Source organism: Tripterygium wilfordii, chromosome 15, assembly GCF_013401445.1.
Source record: "Tripterygium wilfordii isolate XIE 37 chromosome 15, ASM1340144v1, whole genome shotgun sequence".
NCBI lineage: Eukaryota > Viridiplantae > Streptophyta > Magnoliopsida > Celastrales > Celastraceae > Tripterygium > Tripterygium wilfordii.
The window spans coordinates 12,865,550-12,882,754 of record NC_052246.1 but is presented as its reverse complement, the minus strand read 5'-3'; the positions used below and the strand labels follow the sequence as shown (position 1 = coordinate 12,882,754).

The 17,205-nt window shown below is 36.2% G+C and overlaps 2 protein-coding genes and 1 pseudogene across 3 annotated transcripts; 2 read left to right on the top strand and 1 right to left on the bottom strand.

Moving 5' to 3' along the window:
• The first annotated feature begins 738 nt into the window (after positions 1–738).
• On the top strand, positions 739–6,448 carry LOC120016890 (serine/threonine-protein phosphatase PP2A-2 catalytic subunit). 2 transcript variants are annotated; one of them, XR_005472059.1, is made up of 12 exons: positions 739–1,021; positions 2,111–2,167; positions 2,324–2,407; positions 3,208–3,279; positions 3,501–3,572; positions 3,844–3,884; positions 4,486–4,552; positions 5,215–5,406; positions 5,502–5,591; positions 5,676–5,783; positions 5,879–6,076; positions 6,244–6,448. XR_005472059.1 is itself a non-coding variant. In XM_038869861.1 (11 exons), exons 1-11 carry the CDS (start codon positions 938–940, stop codon positions 5,942–5,944), a joined length of 933 nt encoding a protein of 310 aa, XP_038725789.1. In that variant the 5' UTR covers positions 739–937; the 3' UTR covers positions 5,945–6,448. The 2 variants fall into 2 exon arrangements, 1 of the variants encoding a protein (XP_038725789.1); XM_038869861.1 differs by having other exon boundaries at positions 5,879–6,448.
• Positions 6,449–7,511: 1,063 nt separating this feature from the next.
• On the bottom strand, positions 7,512–15,417 carry LOC119979920 (annotated as a pseudogene).
• A 347-nt stretch (positions 15,418–15,764) lies between these two features.
• Positions 15,765–16,731, top strand: LOC120016940 (extradiol ring-cleavage dioxygenase-like). The gene is made up of 3 exons (XM_038869946.1): positions 15,765–15,837; positions 15,936–16,113; positions 16,294–16,731. The coding sequence occupies exons 1-3, from the start codon at positions 15,809–15,811 to the stop codon at positions 16,345–16,347; spliced, it is 261 nt and encodes an 86-aa protein (XP_038725874.1). The 5' UTR covers positions 15,765–15,808; the 3' UTR covers positions 16,348–16,731.
• The last annotated feature ends 474 nt before the right edge of the window (positions 16,732–17,205 follow it).

Below are 17,205 nucleotides of genomic sequence, written 5' to 3'. Positions count from 1 at the left end.
TCCAAGAGGAATATCTTATTTGAAACATAGCATATGGAATTCAAACTCATGATTTATATATAATACAAATATGTTTATACTCTCCATGTTGACTACCTCTTGCCCCAAATAGTAGGAGTGGCAAAAAATCAATTTCAGATCGGTTATGAGTCAGACAACATCACTTGTTTACGAAATATTTACATGTCTGTAATCTAACTCGAATTAAATTTCAGAAGTATTTAGTTGACCAACTCATAATTGATTTAAATCGAGACTAAGCTCTAGACAACTAAATTACACAAAATTATTATGTTTGAATCTAGACCAAATTTTTAAATCGGATAAAAATATTGTGTTTTGAACCTAAATTTTGGATTTATAACTTATATTCAAACTTGAATTAATACGAGTAGAACAAATTCAAGTTATCTGGACCGAACAAAACCTAAAACGATGCCTTTGCTTTAAAAAAGAAAAGAAAAACTAGACTTGATGTAATTTTGTCCAAGCTCGCCACATCGACGATTCTCCCATTATTCTCACGCGCCTTTATATCTGGGGCGACGTACCGACTTGAGCTTGATGTTCACAACGACATCGCAGCCGTAGAGTTTTTGCACGCAGTCTTTCTGAGAGTGAAAAAATTCCACCTCAGCATAAAAGCGCAAATTTTATTCAGAAATCCTCACGAGGACGAAGACAAATCACAAAATTCCACCTCAGCATAAAAATTAAGGGGCTCGTTTTCTAAAAAATTTCTCCATCACAGCCCTTTCTCTCTCTGTTTCTTTCACTCCCTCTCTCTCTAGATTTCCACTTTCTCCCTCTAGAGATTCAGAGAAATCTAGGGTTTGCCTTTTCTTTCTGCTGTGGGGATTAGTGGTGTCCTGGAGTGTAGGTTGAGGGTTACGGAATTCGAAGGGATCTCGATCTGTTGTTTGAGTATCTGGGGAAGATGAGTTTGGATTCCAACTCTCATGGAAACCTGGACGAGCAGATTTCGCAGCTCATGCAGTGCAAGCCCCTCTCGGAACATGAGGTAGGATTCACAGTGTCTCGTTTATTTTTCTTTTTTTCTTTTGTCCTCTGGGCTTAGTTTTGTTCATTTTATGGTGGGATTTGGGGTTTTGCTGTGCCCGTATCTTTTTGCCATTGGCTACTCGGAGGTCTTGGGGATCGGTTTCTTTTCTTGGAGTATCGGGAGGCTGGATCAGGATATCTGTCATTTTCTTGTGTTTTTTGTTTATGGCATTGTGTGAGTGTAATCCGTAGATTTGACTTTATTGGGATTTCCTGGGATGGATCTCGACGTGAGATTGGAGAAGTTCCTTTTAGAAATTTGACAATTGTATCAGATCTGTTCACGAATGTGCTATTCAGACAGCAGGCTGTGGTTTCTTTGAGTTTTGTAAATTTTTTTATGCGATAAATAGCTCTAAAAAGGGCATAATATGGAGCCAGTGCACCACTTTGAGAACTTGATTGAAATGTTGCAATAAATATTTCTTAGAAATTGGAACCAGGCACACTTTGTTTCTCTAAGGCAGCTCAACCGAAGCAATATTGGCATTCTAGTTCTAGCATATTGATTGGTTAATAAGGGGTGCTGGGTTTGCCATGTGGTGTTTGTTGTGTTTCTTGAGGTGTTCTCTGTTGGCTATTCAGATTGATTTGTTTTTCTCTTAGTTTTTCATTGCTCATAATCAGCTTAAGAAGTATGTTAAAATCATGTTGAAGCATTTATTTGATCGGGGTTGAGCTGATTAAATTCTTTTTGTGGTATTTTCTGGGTTTGCGTTCTTTGCTCAAGTATGTAGAACAGTAGCAGTACCAATATACTGCTGGTGGTGGGTGGCTGTGGAGATGTATGGATATGCTTATTGTTTTGAATGGGCAGTACTGTTTTGGCAACTAATGCTCAATGGATCTATTGACTGCATTCTGTATCTCTAAGTGAAGCATTGATCCTTGGCCTAGAGATTTTTTTAAGAAAACTCTTGCTATTTTTTCTTTTCTTTCTTGTAAACTGCATCAACTTCTATGACTACATCTACATTGTACAATGTTTGTAAGCTTATGTTTATTCACATTAACACTGCATTTATCTATGTTTTTTTCCCTGCTTTAGGTTAGGGTGTTGTGTGACAAGGCCAAGGAGATTTTAATGGAAGAAAGCAATGTTCAGGTTTGCTTCCCTAATGCCTATCTTCTTTGCTTGGGCTTAAGTTCACATGTATTAAGTCTTCAATGGTTATTTTGTAAGTTTAGGTATAGTCTTGCTTTATTTTTGACTGGGTATTTTGAACTCAAGTGTAATAGATTTCCCTTTTCTTGCTTTCAGCCTGTGAAAAGCCCTGTTACAATTTGTGGAGATATTCACGGGCAATTTCATGATCTTGCTGAGCTTTTTCGCATTGGAGGGAAGGTAATTATTTTCTGATTGAAGCAATAGGTATTTTACTCTTGTGCATGTGTTAGAATGGATTACTGCCTCAATGTTATGCAAGTCATGAGAGCAGAGCCTATATATTTCGGCAGGAATGCATACACAATGGTAGACACTCCAATGTATGAGGAGCATCACCATAATTCAAGTGGTTGGCACCTCATCACTGTTCCTCATGGTAGGGGTTGGAATCCCCATCCCTGACATATGGAAAAGAAATGTTGAACGATTGAGAAGAAAGAAAACATTCATTTCTATTGTTGGGAAAGCCACTTGGGCTTCTAAATACCGTGGGAACCAATGGCTACGTTCTAAAGTGGTAACATGGATTTGTGGGAGAGAGATGAGTTTGTATACTCACTTTGTTTTCTAGTTTTTTACTCAGCATTTTTTTTTTCTCAACAGAATTTGGGGGCCTTTTATATTAAGGGTAATCTGTAGTGTATATACTGAGGATCACAATAGCATTCCAGTCATGGCCCTCACTATTTTTTTATTGATATTTCTATTTTGGTATGCTGGTTATTGGGAATGTGAGATGTATAGGTTTTGTGATTTTAGTATAAAATTGTTATTTTAAGATGGATCTGATGTGCTACTCAGAAATTGATATGTTTCATCTTTTGAAGTGTTGGAGCTTCTTTTCTTGGTGTTGTTTTTGAATTGCTTCTATCCTTGCATAGATCATGAGAGTGAGGCAGCGGTTTGGTTATCTTGTGGAATATTAAGATTTATTGTTCCACTACTAAACTTTATGTTTTCTCTTTCTTCTTGGTTAGTGCCCAGATACAAACTATTTGTTCATGGGAGACTATGTTGATCGTGGTTACTACTCTGTTGAAACTGTAACAGTAAGAATCAACTGCTCTTTTTATCCCCTTTTTCTTTATGTTCATATTTTCTTTTTGGTTAGATTATATGCAAAGTTGAGTAATGATGGAACTGTAAGATCCACTGTTTTTCTGTTAGTACTCGAGATTTTATGGGAACTGACAGGAGTATCTCACATTTTATTTTATCATTCTGTCGAGGCTTTAAAATTTCGTGTGGACTGACAAACTTATTTATTCAGCTGTTGGTAGCATTGAAAGTGCGCTATCCTCAACGAATTACTATTCTGAGAGGAAATCATGAAAGTCGTCAGGTATGCTTGGATTGTTATGTTGGGATTTTTGTGGGATTGCTGCTCTATTCTTTATTCTCTCTTCTTGTCGACATGAGAATATCTTCAAAATTTCATAGTAATTGGTCCAGCAGCAGATCACAAAACTTTGTGCCTCCCTTCATTATGGTGCAAAGTTAAATTATCATTTTGCAATTGCACTACAGTTTTATCTTTTTCATATTTTCAAAAAATTTTGTAGCAGAATTTGAGTTTGCTTATACTGATCATTGCTTTATACTTTGCTATGCAGATTACTCAAGTATATGGGTTTTATGATGAATGCCTTAGGAAGTGAGTTTCATTGAGTTATTGGTTTTCTAGCTTTACCATTTTATGTAATGAAGATATTACTGTAGTCTGCAAGTCAAGTTTTAAAGCCCTAGATAATATTTATTTAGCTTGTAATTTTTCATTTTTATAGCGAAGAATTTAAGAAAATGTGAAGCTTTAATGCATAAGTTATGTCTGATTACAAGAATGAGTCCCGTATGGAGCAACGAATAAGGAAGAAAACAGAATAAAGACTTGATAGGAAGAGGTTAGCTGTAGAATATTTTCAGAGTAAGGAAGGTGAGACCGTTTAAGTTCTTTGCAGATCCAAGTTGTTGCAATCATACTATAGGAACCATGTATGTATATCCATGACATAAGTCGGCTTTTTAACAGAAACAATTTATTATGGGAATGTTTTTCGATTAAAATATGCTCCCTTTCATCAATGTGTTTGATTGGGATGGATTTATGGTGTATTTGATATTGCATTATACTACGTGAATAACAAATTAAGGAAACTGGGAATTGATATTGGGTTACTTTTGGTTTCTAAAACCAATTTCTTTGAAAGACATTCTTGCTTGGGAATAAGGAGTGATGTGTTCTTTTTTGTTTTCAGGTATGGCAGTGCCAACGTGTGGAAGATCTTCACTGATCTCTTCGACTATTTTCCACTAACAGCATTGGTTAGTATGTTATCAATTTATCGTTCTTTAATACTTTCCTTCAAACTATCATTGGTGTGCGGAGTAATGAATGAAGAGAGAACAATCTCAAATTTGTAACTGTACACTTCGTTTTGCGTACATGTGGCCCAATGATATTGTTGCAAGGGTGCAACCTAGAGGTCACATGTTCAATTCCTGGAAACAGCCTCTACACATATTATGTGGGGATATGATTTGCTTAGCATTTTTCAAGTCGCTGACCCCACCCCTACTGTGGGAGCTTTGTGCACGGATGTTGTTTACCTTTTACACTTCGTTTTGGGTGAGACTTGTACTCAGATAATTTTGGTGATGTTTAGTTAATCTGAGTAGTTGGTTGTGCATTTATTGAACTATAGCAAACATTGTAGACCTTTTATAAACTATGGACATTGTTGGTACAAGTACTCAAATCTGTTGATATATCTGGAAAATTGCAATGAAAATTAACGTGTTCATTTAATTTATTGAAATATTGAATGTGTGGTTGGGAACTTGTTTGTTTATCTTTTAAAATTTTTATAGTTAAGTGGGGGAATGGTAGTTTTGATCAATATATGGGAATTATACCACCACTGAACCAATTGGTGGTTTTTCTAGTAGGAATTTGTATGTTATTATATTGTTATTTTCTTTTGAAGGTTGAATCAGAAATATTTTGTCTCCATGGTGGATTGTCCCCTTCCATTGAAACGCTTGATAACATACGTAATTTTGACCGTGTGCAAGAAGTACCTCATGAAGGTCCAATGTGTGACCTTCTTTGGTCCGACCCAGATGATCGTTGTGGCTGGGGTATCTCACCTAGAGGTGCCGGATATACTTTTGGCCAGGTAATGGTTATCTCTTTCTCCACTGTCATAATCTTGGTTTCTGAAGCCTCCTCAAATGATTGAGCAATTTTTTGGTTTCTTAATTCTTCTTGCAGGATATATCTGAACAATTTAATCACACAAATAACTTAAAGCTGATTGCGAGGGCTCACCAATTGGTTATGGAAGGGTACAACTGGGGCCATGTAACTAACATCCCCTCTGGATGCTATTTCGTATATTTTTTTGGTCTGTTTGTTAATTCAATCATTTCTGCATTTCTTTGACAGGAACAAAAGGTGGTAACTATATTCAGTGCTCCTAACTACTGTTATCGATGTGGAAACATGGCATCTATCCTTGAAGTTGATGACTGCAAGGGACATACATTTATCCAGGTCTCTCTCTCTCCGTCTCTCATTTTTTATAAGTCTGTGGACAATGTCATGGATTAGAAGTTTGAAAATATTCAAAAAACTTCATGAATTTGCAGTTTGAGCCTGCTCCTAGGAGGGGAGAGCCAGATGTGACCCGGAGAACTCCTGATTACTTCCTATGATGAAATTGTCATCGGTGTTACCGTATTCATGGCAGCCGGTATCCACTGGCTGTTTTACTTGTTGGCAGGTATTCTAATCTAAGACTACGTTCTGGTAGTGGTTGGGCAGCAAAATACATGTAAGATGGGCAGGTGAGGCTTCGTTGATTTGATTGTTTATTTAAATTGGTTGAGTTTTCCACAAAGGGGGAAAGCAGCGGAGCTGGTCATGCCGTAGCATCATATGTACAATTTTCAGTGAACAATATGGTATCTTTAATTCCTTTGTTGTTTCTTGTCCTCTTTTTTTGTTCTTCTAGGGTGGCTGTTGGGCCATGGAATTTGTAGAGCGAAGACCAACTTTTCTTGTAATGGGTGATAGGTGCTTCTGTTACGTTTCAACTCTTCTTGACTTCTGAGTCTTGATGGTTTTCCTGGGAGAGTTCGTTTCAGATATGAATATTTGATGTGGAACTATAGGCTTATTTCTATATGATAGTAGAAAAGCTTTTCTTGCTCCTATCAGTCATTTATGACCAATTTCTGCAGTGACTATGCCAATACATTCTGGTTGTGATATTTAACATAAGATTCTACAATCAGCTCTGTTGCAGCAATTTGAGCAAACCTTTCTATGAGTGTGGCCTTTTTATTTGCCAACTAATTACAGTTATTGGTGTAGTTCCGAAAACTGGAAAATGGGATGAATCTATTTTGATGAATATTATTTGCATCCCTATTTTTATTGAGTACATCCCATTAACTCTTTAAAAACACATTAGAGTGGAGTGTATTTAATAAAAAATGGGGTGTAAATAATGTTTATCATATGTTTTATTTTATTTTATGAAACAAGTAAATCCTCCTTTAGAGTGTTTAGATTGAGGAATTTGGGGGAAGAGAAGAGAATGAATGGAAAAGAGGTTCCTTTTAATTCTCTTGTTTGGATAGTATAGTTCTGAAAACTCGAAAGGGGGATGAATCTGCGTGATTTTATTTTATGAAACAAGTGAATCTCCTGTAGTGTTCATATTAGACACTATCATTGTTTGAGATTGGAGATCAAAGATTGGAGTCTTACTCAAACCTCTATGAAATTAAACATTCATCATTTCATTGTATTTGAACTGTGAAATTAAACATTCAGTCATTCGGTGCTGGAAATCATCCTGGATGAAAGATATTTATAGAGCTTTGGTGTTAAGCTATAGGCAGGGTGAGGAGTTTTTTTAGTTCTTCCAACATAAGCTCCCTTTCGCTTTGAGACCCCCTTTAAAGTATGTGCTTCTCTTCTATGTTTTTGTCCTCATGCGATCGTTTAAAATTAATATGCAGATTGTGGGTTGACGCCAAATGTCTATAAAAAATGCATTTTTTTTGTCGAAAACCTGTGAGATGATCATTATGCTTTATTCACTTGCCTTAAACCATTAATTGAACGGCAATCATTGAATATTTTCTCCTCCCGAAACCCATGTTTCAAAAAAAAAATAACATTGATAAGGAAGATTGTATATGTTACTATTGTTCTGTCTACAAGCTAGCCTACAAAGGCATGAACTCTATGCATAGAGCACCGGAAACGCCTTTGTTTGTTCCACGTCTTTATTTGTCTGCAACACCGACATACATAGAAATGTTCGATCGAAACAAGTATTCAAGATTGATTACATGAATATATCTATAAATAATCTTATTCATCTTGAAGGAAAGAGAGAAATTATAACTTAATCTGATAACTACACTAGTAAATGAATGCCTTTTTCTACTTATGCATGCTTCACAACCAGTGGACTTCTTACATTGTGCTTACCATCTGACCAAACCAAGTTTCCAAATACATACTGTTTCGGCTCGTTCTTGATCTTTGATTCCAAAGTAACAGAGAAGCTCTTCTCTTGACCTATGGCATCAAATACTAGTGTTATAGGAGTAACCGTAACCGACAAACCATTTGGTGCCTCTATTGTTGCTCTGTAAGTTCCTGGAGATCCAACATTCCTGACTGTTCTTGTAATTGTTATTGAACTTTTGAGATCAGGAACTGTGATTGAAGGGTAGTTGAAGTTTGTGATACTGATAGACTTGGGACATGCGTAAGGCTTACCGTAAATTTTTTCTCTAAAGCTTTCATTGTAGCCATGAGCACATATAAAATTAAGGTAATCAGGAGTTTCCAAGTCATAAACAAGACCAGGATCCGCCGCAAGGTTTGGTTGAACGTGTCCTGCACCGTAGTTGAACGGGGTAGCATTTTTGTAGTACGGATCTTGTATAAACTTATGCGTGTTGTCGCTTGTTGTTGCTGTAGAAAAAAAACATATGATCACACTTTTTAAAAATTTCTTACTACTTTTCAGTGATTGATCAAGTGAAAAATAAGAGTTGTTCTTGAACCTGTTGTCATGATTGCAGATCTAATAGCAGCCGGACTCCATTGAGGATATAGTGTTTTGAGAAGACCAACAATGCCAGATACGTGAGGGCATGACATTGAAGTTCCTGAAAGTGCCTTGAAAGGAACCGGCTTTCCTTCTACATAAGCTTCAGGATCTTCACTATAAGCAGCAATTATATCAACCCCCGGTGCTGTGATATCAGGCTGAAATAGATGTCATTTTAGCATATAGACGTCAACCGATCGAGAAAATGTGATTTATGAAACATAAAACAACCTTGAGGAGTGCTGGCTCCAACTGATTAGGACCCGTAGCAGAGAAATCAGCCATTGCTGGAGCTCGCACGAATGACCTGTGTAATATGAGCCATAGCATGACTATTGCATACTTAATTACCACATTAAAGAGAGATGATCAATGAAGCAGAGTGTTTGATATTGAAACTAATTACTTAGAAGAGTTGCTGTTTAAATCTCTATCAATGGTGCTAGCAGCAACTGTGAAAATCCAAGGAGCCGCATTGACAACTGTTCCTTGTTGTAGTCCTCCGTTGCCAGCGGACGCAACCACAACTATATACCTCTCACAACAGCATGAAAAGCGCCAATTGATAATGGGTCCTCAAAAAAACTTTCAGGCATTGCGCCACCAAGTGACACAGAAAGTACATCAACACCATCACTTATGGCAGCATCGAAGGCAGCCAAAACGTTTGCATTGTCACAACCTTCACCGTCGCAGGTCTTGTAAGCAACAACGCGAGCTCTTGGTGACCCTCCTTTTGCAGTTCCGTTGGGTTGATTATAAACACTTACTCCAGGAACAAAATTAACAGCCGCTGTTGACAATGTATGTGTCCCGTGGCCGTCTCCGTCTCGGGCGGAAAGTATCCCTGATTTGCTGAAGTATCTTGCTCCAATCAACTTCCTATTGCAGCGAACTGGGTTTTCCGTTTTGTCTTCTTGACATATTCCTTTCCATCTTGATTGCACCGGCCCGTACCCTTCATCGCTGAAACTTTTCGATTCTGGCCAAACACCTACGGATATTTTTAACAGAAATAACTGTCAAACATCAACATTTGATTCACAAACTGAAAAAAGATATATGTAGGACTTAATTACCAGTGTCAATATTTCCTATGATTGTATCTTCTCCAAATCTTGCCTTCTTCCATATCGAGCCGTCCGGAATTATTATACCATTCTCTAATCCAAGAGAATCCCATGACTTTGTGGTATAGAGTTCAGTTTTCTTGTTCAAGAAAATTGACACACAACATCTGGATGTTCTGCATAAACCAATAGCAATCATCAACTTTTGTTTCGGGGAATAAAATCTAAATAAAATTGAAATTATTCTTACTTGCAATCTCTGCTGCTTCTTCTTCCTCAAGCATTGCACCAAAGCCATTGATGTTCAAAGTGTATTGAATAAATATGGCATCTTTGGCTTTCTCAGTACTAAATCATCAAATATGCCAAGAAATTGAAACTCATATTAAATACTTGTTCATGGAATAAACAGAAAATTTTAATCCATAATTATCACCTTCCCATTAAAGATCCAAGCAAATTATAATGAGAAGTTTTCGCGGTATCTATATCGATGGACGTAGGATCTAATCCATGTACATGTGATCCCAGGTATACTATGTACGCCTGCATACAATGACATGGAGATTATCCTCAAATATTAAAAAAAAATGCTTGTTTGATGTCAAAAGTTTCAAACTTTGTGGTCAATTAAATCAAAATAACATGATATATACATATATATGTGTGTATATTTTATGATAGACTTAATAATGAAGATGAGATGAAAAATAATATTTAGGGTGACATAGAGTATCCTACATAACCTTTCTTCACAACCCTATCTACCATGGATGAGGGAACTCTGAAATTTTCCAGAGTTTACCATTTCCATCTAATGGTGGAGAATAAATATGATGGAAAAATGACATATGTATAGTGTGATGTGTCACACATTTCAAATCATTAGAGAAAAATTGTATGATAATCGTACACTCTAAGAATTGCAAAGCCCCTGATCCGTATACATACATAAATCATCTTGATTTTCAAAATTCAACAATATCAAATTAACCATGATGATTGAAAATAAAATCAATAACTAAGTCAAAATTAATATGAAAAACAAGAAGATGCTTGCCTTTTTGATTGCTAGGATTTGTGTGAAAAGAGAAAAAATAAAGATTAGTTGAAGGAAACTAGAAAGAATTGAAATCCTCATCTCTTCCCTTTGAACTTGATTGGTAGGCTCTCTCTGTCAAGACAATGCTTCTTATATATATCTCTCTCAAGAATGTCCTTCAATATCATCCATTAAAGAAAATAAATTGAAAATGGTTTTAGGTACAGGGAATCTGAAATTCGATTGGACTCCATTTGGGTTTTCCATATAATTTTAGAGAAAGAAATGTTTTTTTGTCCTAAAAATAAGAATAAAAATGGTTACCATTTCTATTAACATACATTTAATGCATCACCAAAAAAGAAATATATATATATATATATATATATATATATATATATATATATATATTTATGCATAAATGTTGGATTGGATATCATATAAATAAATTTCAAGATCTCATAGGCAAGGCTTAATAATGAGGATGAAAGAAAATATTAATGTATTTTTAAATCAATTTATAAGGTAAACAATTTTAAAAAGGGATTTTATTTATAATCTTTACTACAACATGGGAATGGGAGGGGCTCCAATTCTCCCCACAAATCATATTAAATCATGATTTTTTTTTAAAAATTACATATTAGAATTTAGGAATTAAAAATTAATGTTTAAGGTTTAGAGTTTAGAGTTGAGGGTTTAATTGTAAATGTCTGTCTACAAATTTAAAAATGCATGAATTCTATCAATCGATAGAGCACCGGAAAACACGTGTACTCTTTATTTGCCAGCAACACTGACATACATAGAAATGTTTGATCGAAAAAAGTATTGAAGATTGATTACATGAATATATCTGTAAATAATCTTATTCAATATAAAGGAAAAGGAGAAATTATAACTTAACCTGATAACTATACATGTAAATGAAGGCTTTTCAACTTATGCATGCTTCACAACCAGTGGACTTGTTACATTGTGCTTACCATCTGACCAAACCAAGTTTCCAAATACATACCGTTTCGGATCGTTCTTGATCTTTGATTCCAAAGTAACTGAGAAGCTCTTCTCTTGACCTATGGCATCAAATACAAGTGTTATAGGAGTAACCGTAACCAACAAACCATTTGGTGCCTCTATTGTTGCTCTGTAAGTTCCTGGAGATCCAACATTCTTGACTCTTCTTGTAATTGTTATTGAACTTTTGAGATCAGGAACTGTGATTGAAGGGTAGTTGAAGTTTGTGATACTGATAGACTTGGGACATGCGTAAGGCTTACCGTAAAATTTTCTGATAAAGCTTTCGTTGTAGCCATTAGCACATATAAAATCAAGGTAATCACGAGTTTCCAAGTCATAAACAAGACCAGGATCCGCAGCAAGGTTTGGTTGAACGTGTCCTGCTCCGTAGTCAAACGGGGTAGCTTTTTTGTTGAACGAATCTCGTATAAACTGATTTGTGTTGTCTGTTGTTGTCGCAGTTGTCATGATTGCAGATCTAATAGCAGCCGGACTCCAATGAGGGTACAGTGTTTTGAGAAGACCAACAATGCCGGATACATGAGGGCATGCCATTGAAGTTCCTGAAAGTGCCTTGAAAGGTTCCGGCTTTCCAAAGTCATTATAAGCTTCAGGATCTTCACTATAAGCAGCAATTATATCCACCCCCGGTGCTGTGATATCAGGCTGAAATATAATGGACGTCATTTTAGCATATAGAATAAGGTCTGCATCATTAGACATCAACCGCGAAAATGTGATTTATGAAACATAAAAACAAACCTTGAGGATTGCTGGCTCGAACACATTAGGACCCTTAGAAGAGAAACCAGCCATTGCTGGAGCTCGCACGAATGACCTGTAACGTGTAATATGAGCCATAGCATGACTATTACATCAAAGAGAGATGATGAAGCAGATTGTTTGATATTGAAACTTACTTGGAAGAGTTGAGGTCCAAGTTTCTATCAATTGTGTTAGCAGCAACTGTGAAAATCCAAGGAGACGCATTGTCAACTTTTCCTTCTTCTACTCCGTTGTTGCCAGCAGACGCAACCACAACTATACCTTTCGCAGCAGCATGGAAAGCACCGATCGATATTGCTTCCTCAAAAAAACTTTCAGGTACTGCGCGACCAAGTGACACGGAAAGTATATCAACACCATCACTTATGGCAGCATCGAAGGCGGCCAAAACATTTGCATCGTCACAACCTTCACTGTCGCAGGCCTTGTAAGCAACAACGCGAGCTTTTGGTGACCCTCCTTTTGCAGTTCCGTTGGGTTGATTGTAAACACTTACTCCAGGTACAAAATTACCTGCCGCTGTTGATAATGTATGTGTCCCGTGGCCAGACTGGTCTCGGGCGCTGTCCGAGGATTTGCCGAAGTATCTTGCTCCAATCAACTTCCTATTGCAACGAACTGGGTTTTCTGTTTTGTCTTCTTGACATTGTCCTTTCCATCTTGATGGCACCGGCGAGTACGCTTTGTCGCTGAAACTTTTTGATTCTGGCCAAACACCTACGGATATTTTTAACAGAAATAACTGTCAAACATCAACATTTGATTCACAAACTGAAAATATATATATGTAGGACTTAATTACCAGTGTCAATATTTCCTATGATTGTATCTTCTCCAAATCTTGCCTTCCTCCATATCGAGCCGTCCGGAATAACTTTACTATTCTCTAATCCAAGAAAATCCCATGACTTTGTGGTAAAAAGTTGATTTTTCTTGTTCAAGAAAATTGACACAACATCTGGATGTTCTGCATAAACCAATAGCAATCAGCAACTTTTGTTTCAGGGAATAAAATCTAAATAAAACTGAAATTATTCTTACTTGCAATCTCTGCTGCTTCTTCTTCCTCAAGCATTGCACCAAAGCCATTGATGTTTGAAGTGTATTGGATAAATATGGAATCTTTGGCTTTCTCAGTACTAAATCATCAAAAATTGAAGTCGTATTAAATCATTGTTCATGGAATAAACTGAAAATTTTAATCCATAATCATCACCTTCCCATTAAAGATCCAAGCAAATTATAATGAGAAGTTTTCGCAACATCTATATCCATGGACGTAGGCTCTGATCCATGTGAATGTGACCCCAGGTATACTACGTAAGCCTGCTTAGAATAACATGGAAAAAAAATGCATGAGTTTGATGTCAAAAGCTTCAAATTTTGTGCTCAATTAAATCAACGTACCATGATATATACATATACATTATGATAGAACAAATGAAGATGAGATGAAAAATAATATTTGGGCACACATAACATCCCACCCACGTCGTAACTTCTTCACAACCCTATCTACAATGGATGAGGAAACTCTCTAGAATTTTTCCGGGCTTACAATTCTCATATAATGGTGAAGAATAGACAAATGTATGGTGTGATATGCCAGAACTCTGAAATCATTGAATAAATATTGTATGAGAATTGTACACTCTAAGAATAGAATTGCAGCACTCAAAATCCGTCTACCATACATAAGTCATCATCATTTCCAAGATTGAACAATACCAAAATAGCTATGATGATTGAAAATAAAATCAATGACTAAGTCAAAATTAATATAGAAAAACAAATAGATGCTTGCCTTTTTGATTGCTAGGATTTTTGTGAAAAGAGAAAAAACAAAGATTAGTTGAAGAAAAGTAGAGAGAATTGAAATCTTCATCTCTTCCCTTTGAACTTGATTAGTAGGCTCTGTCTGTCAAGAAAATGCTTCTTATATATATTTCTCTCTCAAGAATGTCCCTTCAATATCATCCATAAAAGAAGATAAATTGAAAAAGTTTTTAGGTACAGGGAATCTGAAATTCGATCGGACTCTATTTGGTTTCTATATAATTTTAAAGAAACAAAAAAAAAAATTCCAAAAAAACTCAATTTAATTACCATTTCTATTAATATACACGTTTTTGGTCTTATATAGTTAATGCATTACCAAAAATACATATATTTATGGACAAATGTTGGATTGGATATCATATAAATTAATTTCAAGATTTGATAGGCAAGGGTCAATAATTGTTCCCACAGCTATTCCAGAACCATACTTTTCTGTTAGGAGTTGCTTATATGTCAATCTTAGATGTTTAGTAAGATGTTCTTCTTCTTGCCTCTCTAGCCTTTAGCACAGCAGTAGGAATTGTCTTACCATCCATACATAATGTTTTGATCTAAGATTTCAAGACTACACTAAGTAGTGGTTCAGACAAGGACACGACAGCTTCAAAAGTATGTATGCCCCCCCCCCCCCCCCCCCCCCTCCAAAACAAAATACCGAATAGGTTCTTGATTGGATCCATTCTAGCTATGGCATGCTAACATTACGTTTCTTCAGAGGATGGCTACTTCCAAGTTCACCTCGTGGTTATCATCGATCTTATAATAAGAACAAAAGGTCTTTCTCCTTTGCCCCTCATTCTTGGCAAATACAAGGAGTAGTAGCATGGATAAAAAAAAGAAATTCTTGCTCAAGTAGAGTATAGATGATGTCCTAAAACCAGTTAAGACCACGAATGAGTCTGCTTTCTTGCAATAATATATACAAAGAGCTTCTCCTAATTCAATCAAGTCGCATGCGTAGCACTTCGGCCAACGCGCATAAGAATATATAACATGGACAAACCACCTCACCCACAAAGCATCTCACCATATCCAGTGGCGGAGTTGGGATGGATTGTCACTGGGGTCGCACTTTCTATAATGATAAACAATTATATACCAAAATAACCTATTAAGAGTACAAAATGATATTAGTTAAAATCACCCAAATAATCATAATCATAAAAACAAACATATTACAATTAAACAAATAACAAATAAAATAGTATATATATTAATTTTTTTAAAAAAAGTTGAGTGGGGTCACTTGAACCCACTCCACCCGCCTATCTCCGCCACTGACCATATCTCCATAACCCTAAGTCACCCACTAAACATCTCACATCCAGTGGCGGAGCCACATGGGCATCAGGGGACTTTGGCCTTCCTGAGTTTTTGTAAAATTGTTTTTATATATATATTATAAAATGAAAATTTTTGGTAATTTTATTTTAATTTTGGTATAATTAATGAAAATTTTGATAATTTCAAAATTTTCATCAAAAAGCTAAAATGAGAAATTGGATAATTTGCTTTTATTTTAATCAATGAGAAATTAGACAAATTTTCATTTAATAATTAATAGTCCTAAAAACGAGAAATTTTGTCATTTGATTTATTATTATTTATTATTTTATTTTTGTTTATTTTTCTTTTGTTGACAAGCCAGCCATCAAACTTTAGCCCCTCAAAGTCAAATGAATTCATGGCCCCGCACTTGCTCACATCTCTCTGGTAAGAGTTGGTTCTTCTCCTTTTCTATTCATGTGCAGATTTGCTCTGGTTTCTAGTTTGACTTGGGTATGTGGTTGTGTTTTGATGGCCGTCGACAGGTCATCGGAGGCTCGAACTTTCCTTATATCCTGGCAACAGAGAGTGCTCTGTCCCGGTTTTAAAGCAGTTCTCGTAATTTCCGGTCATTGGGACACCAAGGTCCCCACCGTCAGCGTTGTAAAAGGCAACAATCACACCGTCCACTATTTCTACGGCCTCCCTGAGAACATGTACAAGGTGTAACCCCCTGCTTTGCCTAGCATACTCGTCGATTCTCATGTCTAGTTTTCTGGAACTTCTTTTTTGATTCTTCGTCTGCCAATAGACCTAAATTTGGCCTAAATTTTGAATTGGACCTTTATCCGGATTCCCATGTTGACCCATTGGCTTTTTGTCGCTCCTCCGTGATTAACGTAGTTCATGGACCAAGACAGCGTATGCAAAATCAACTCTCAGCAGCACACTTGGTGATCAAGATATTGATCACAGTAGCAAATTTAGCAGAAATGTCAAAAGGAAAAAAGAAAATGCTTATTGCATACATAGCAAATATTGTTGCAGCATATTCTGCACAAAAGCTGGTCTTTGGAGTCTGCCTCTTGACAATTTCTCGCAGTTGCAGATCTTTTGAGGAACTCCTTGTAATTTGCAAAGATAGCTCAAGGAAGACGATGGTGCTTGGTCTTTTGGGGATGTAATCACTTGTGCTCTTATTGTGCTTTTTACTACTGCCATTACTTGTATAAGGTTTAGCAGAAACCGAAATTGTCAAGCACATTTTGTGATTCTGTCAAAGTTGTTCCCAAACGTTACAAAATAAATGAAAATGCACGCAAACCTGATCTCTCCCTCTTATCTCTCTCTTGCCTCAAAGGTATTATTATCGAAGAAAGCTACCTGCATCACTCAATGTTCTTGCATGACTCTTACTTCTTAAAAAACTGTAGCTCTTCCTTCATTTCTCTGTTTTTATTTCCTTGAACATGCTAGTTGGGTAGTAACATCAACCAAATCTATTACAAGTGTTTAAGAATATTCAACTGTGATTGAATAATGGGTTTGATGTTTTGATGGATGATGATTCTGATGACTACTTGATTGGTGTAGATTACACAATATATGACTCTGTTTGTTATTGAATACATATATGCCTTTGATTTGGTATTGGAGAATATAGAGATATACAAAAGATCCTGTATTTGTCTGTAATTGGTCTAGTTGTCTAGACTAAGCATGCATTGTTCGACTCTCTGTCTTCTCCTTATGCAGTTTAGGTGGCTCTTGATGCCTCCTCTTAAAGTATGTGATTCTCTTCTCTGTTTTTGTCCT

Bases quoted from the DNA above. Each gene is read 5' to 3' on its own strand.
- LOC120016890 (XM_038869861.1), top strand. From the start codon at position 938: ATGAGTTTGGATTCCAACTCTCATGGAAACCTGGACGAGCAGATTTCG. The intron at 5,407-5,501 runs GTAATGGTTATC...TTCTTCTTGCAG, and splicing joins CCGGATATACTTTTGGCCAG to GATATATCTGAACAATTTAA. The intron at 5,784-5,878 runs GTCTCTCTCTCT...ATGAATTTGCAG, and splicing joins AGGGACATACATTTATCCAG to TTTGAGCCTGCTCCTAGGAG.
- LOC120016940 (XM_038869946.1), top strand. From the start codon at position 15,809: ATGGCCCCGCACTTGCTCACATCTCTCTG. The intron at 15,838-15,935 runs GTAAGAGTTGGT...GGCCGTCGACAG, and splicing joins CACTTGCTCACATCTCTCTG to GTCATCGGAGGCTCGAACTT. The intron at 16,114-16,293 runs GTGTAACCCCCT...TGATTAACGTAG, and splicing joins TCCCTGAGAACATGTACAAG to TTCATGGACCAAGACAGCGT.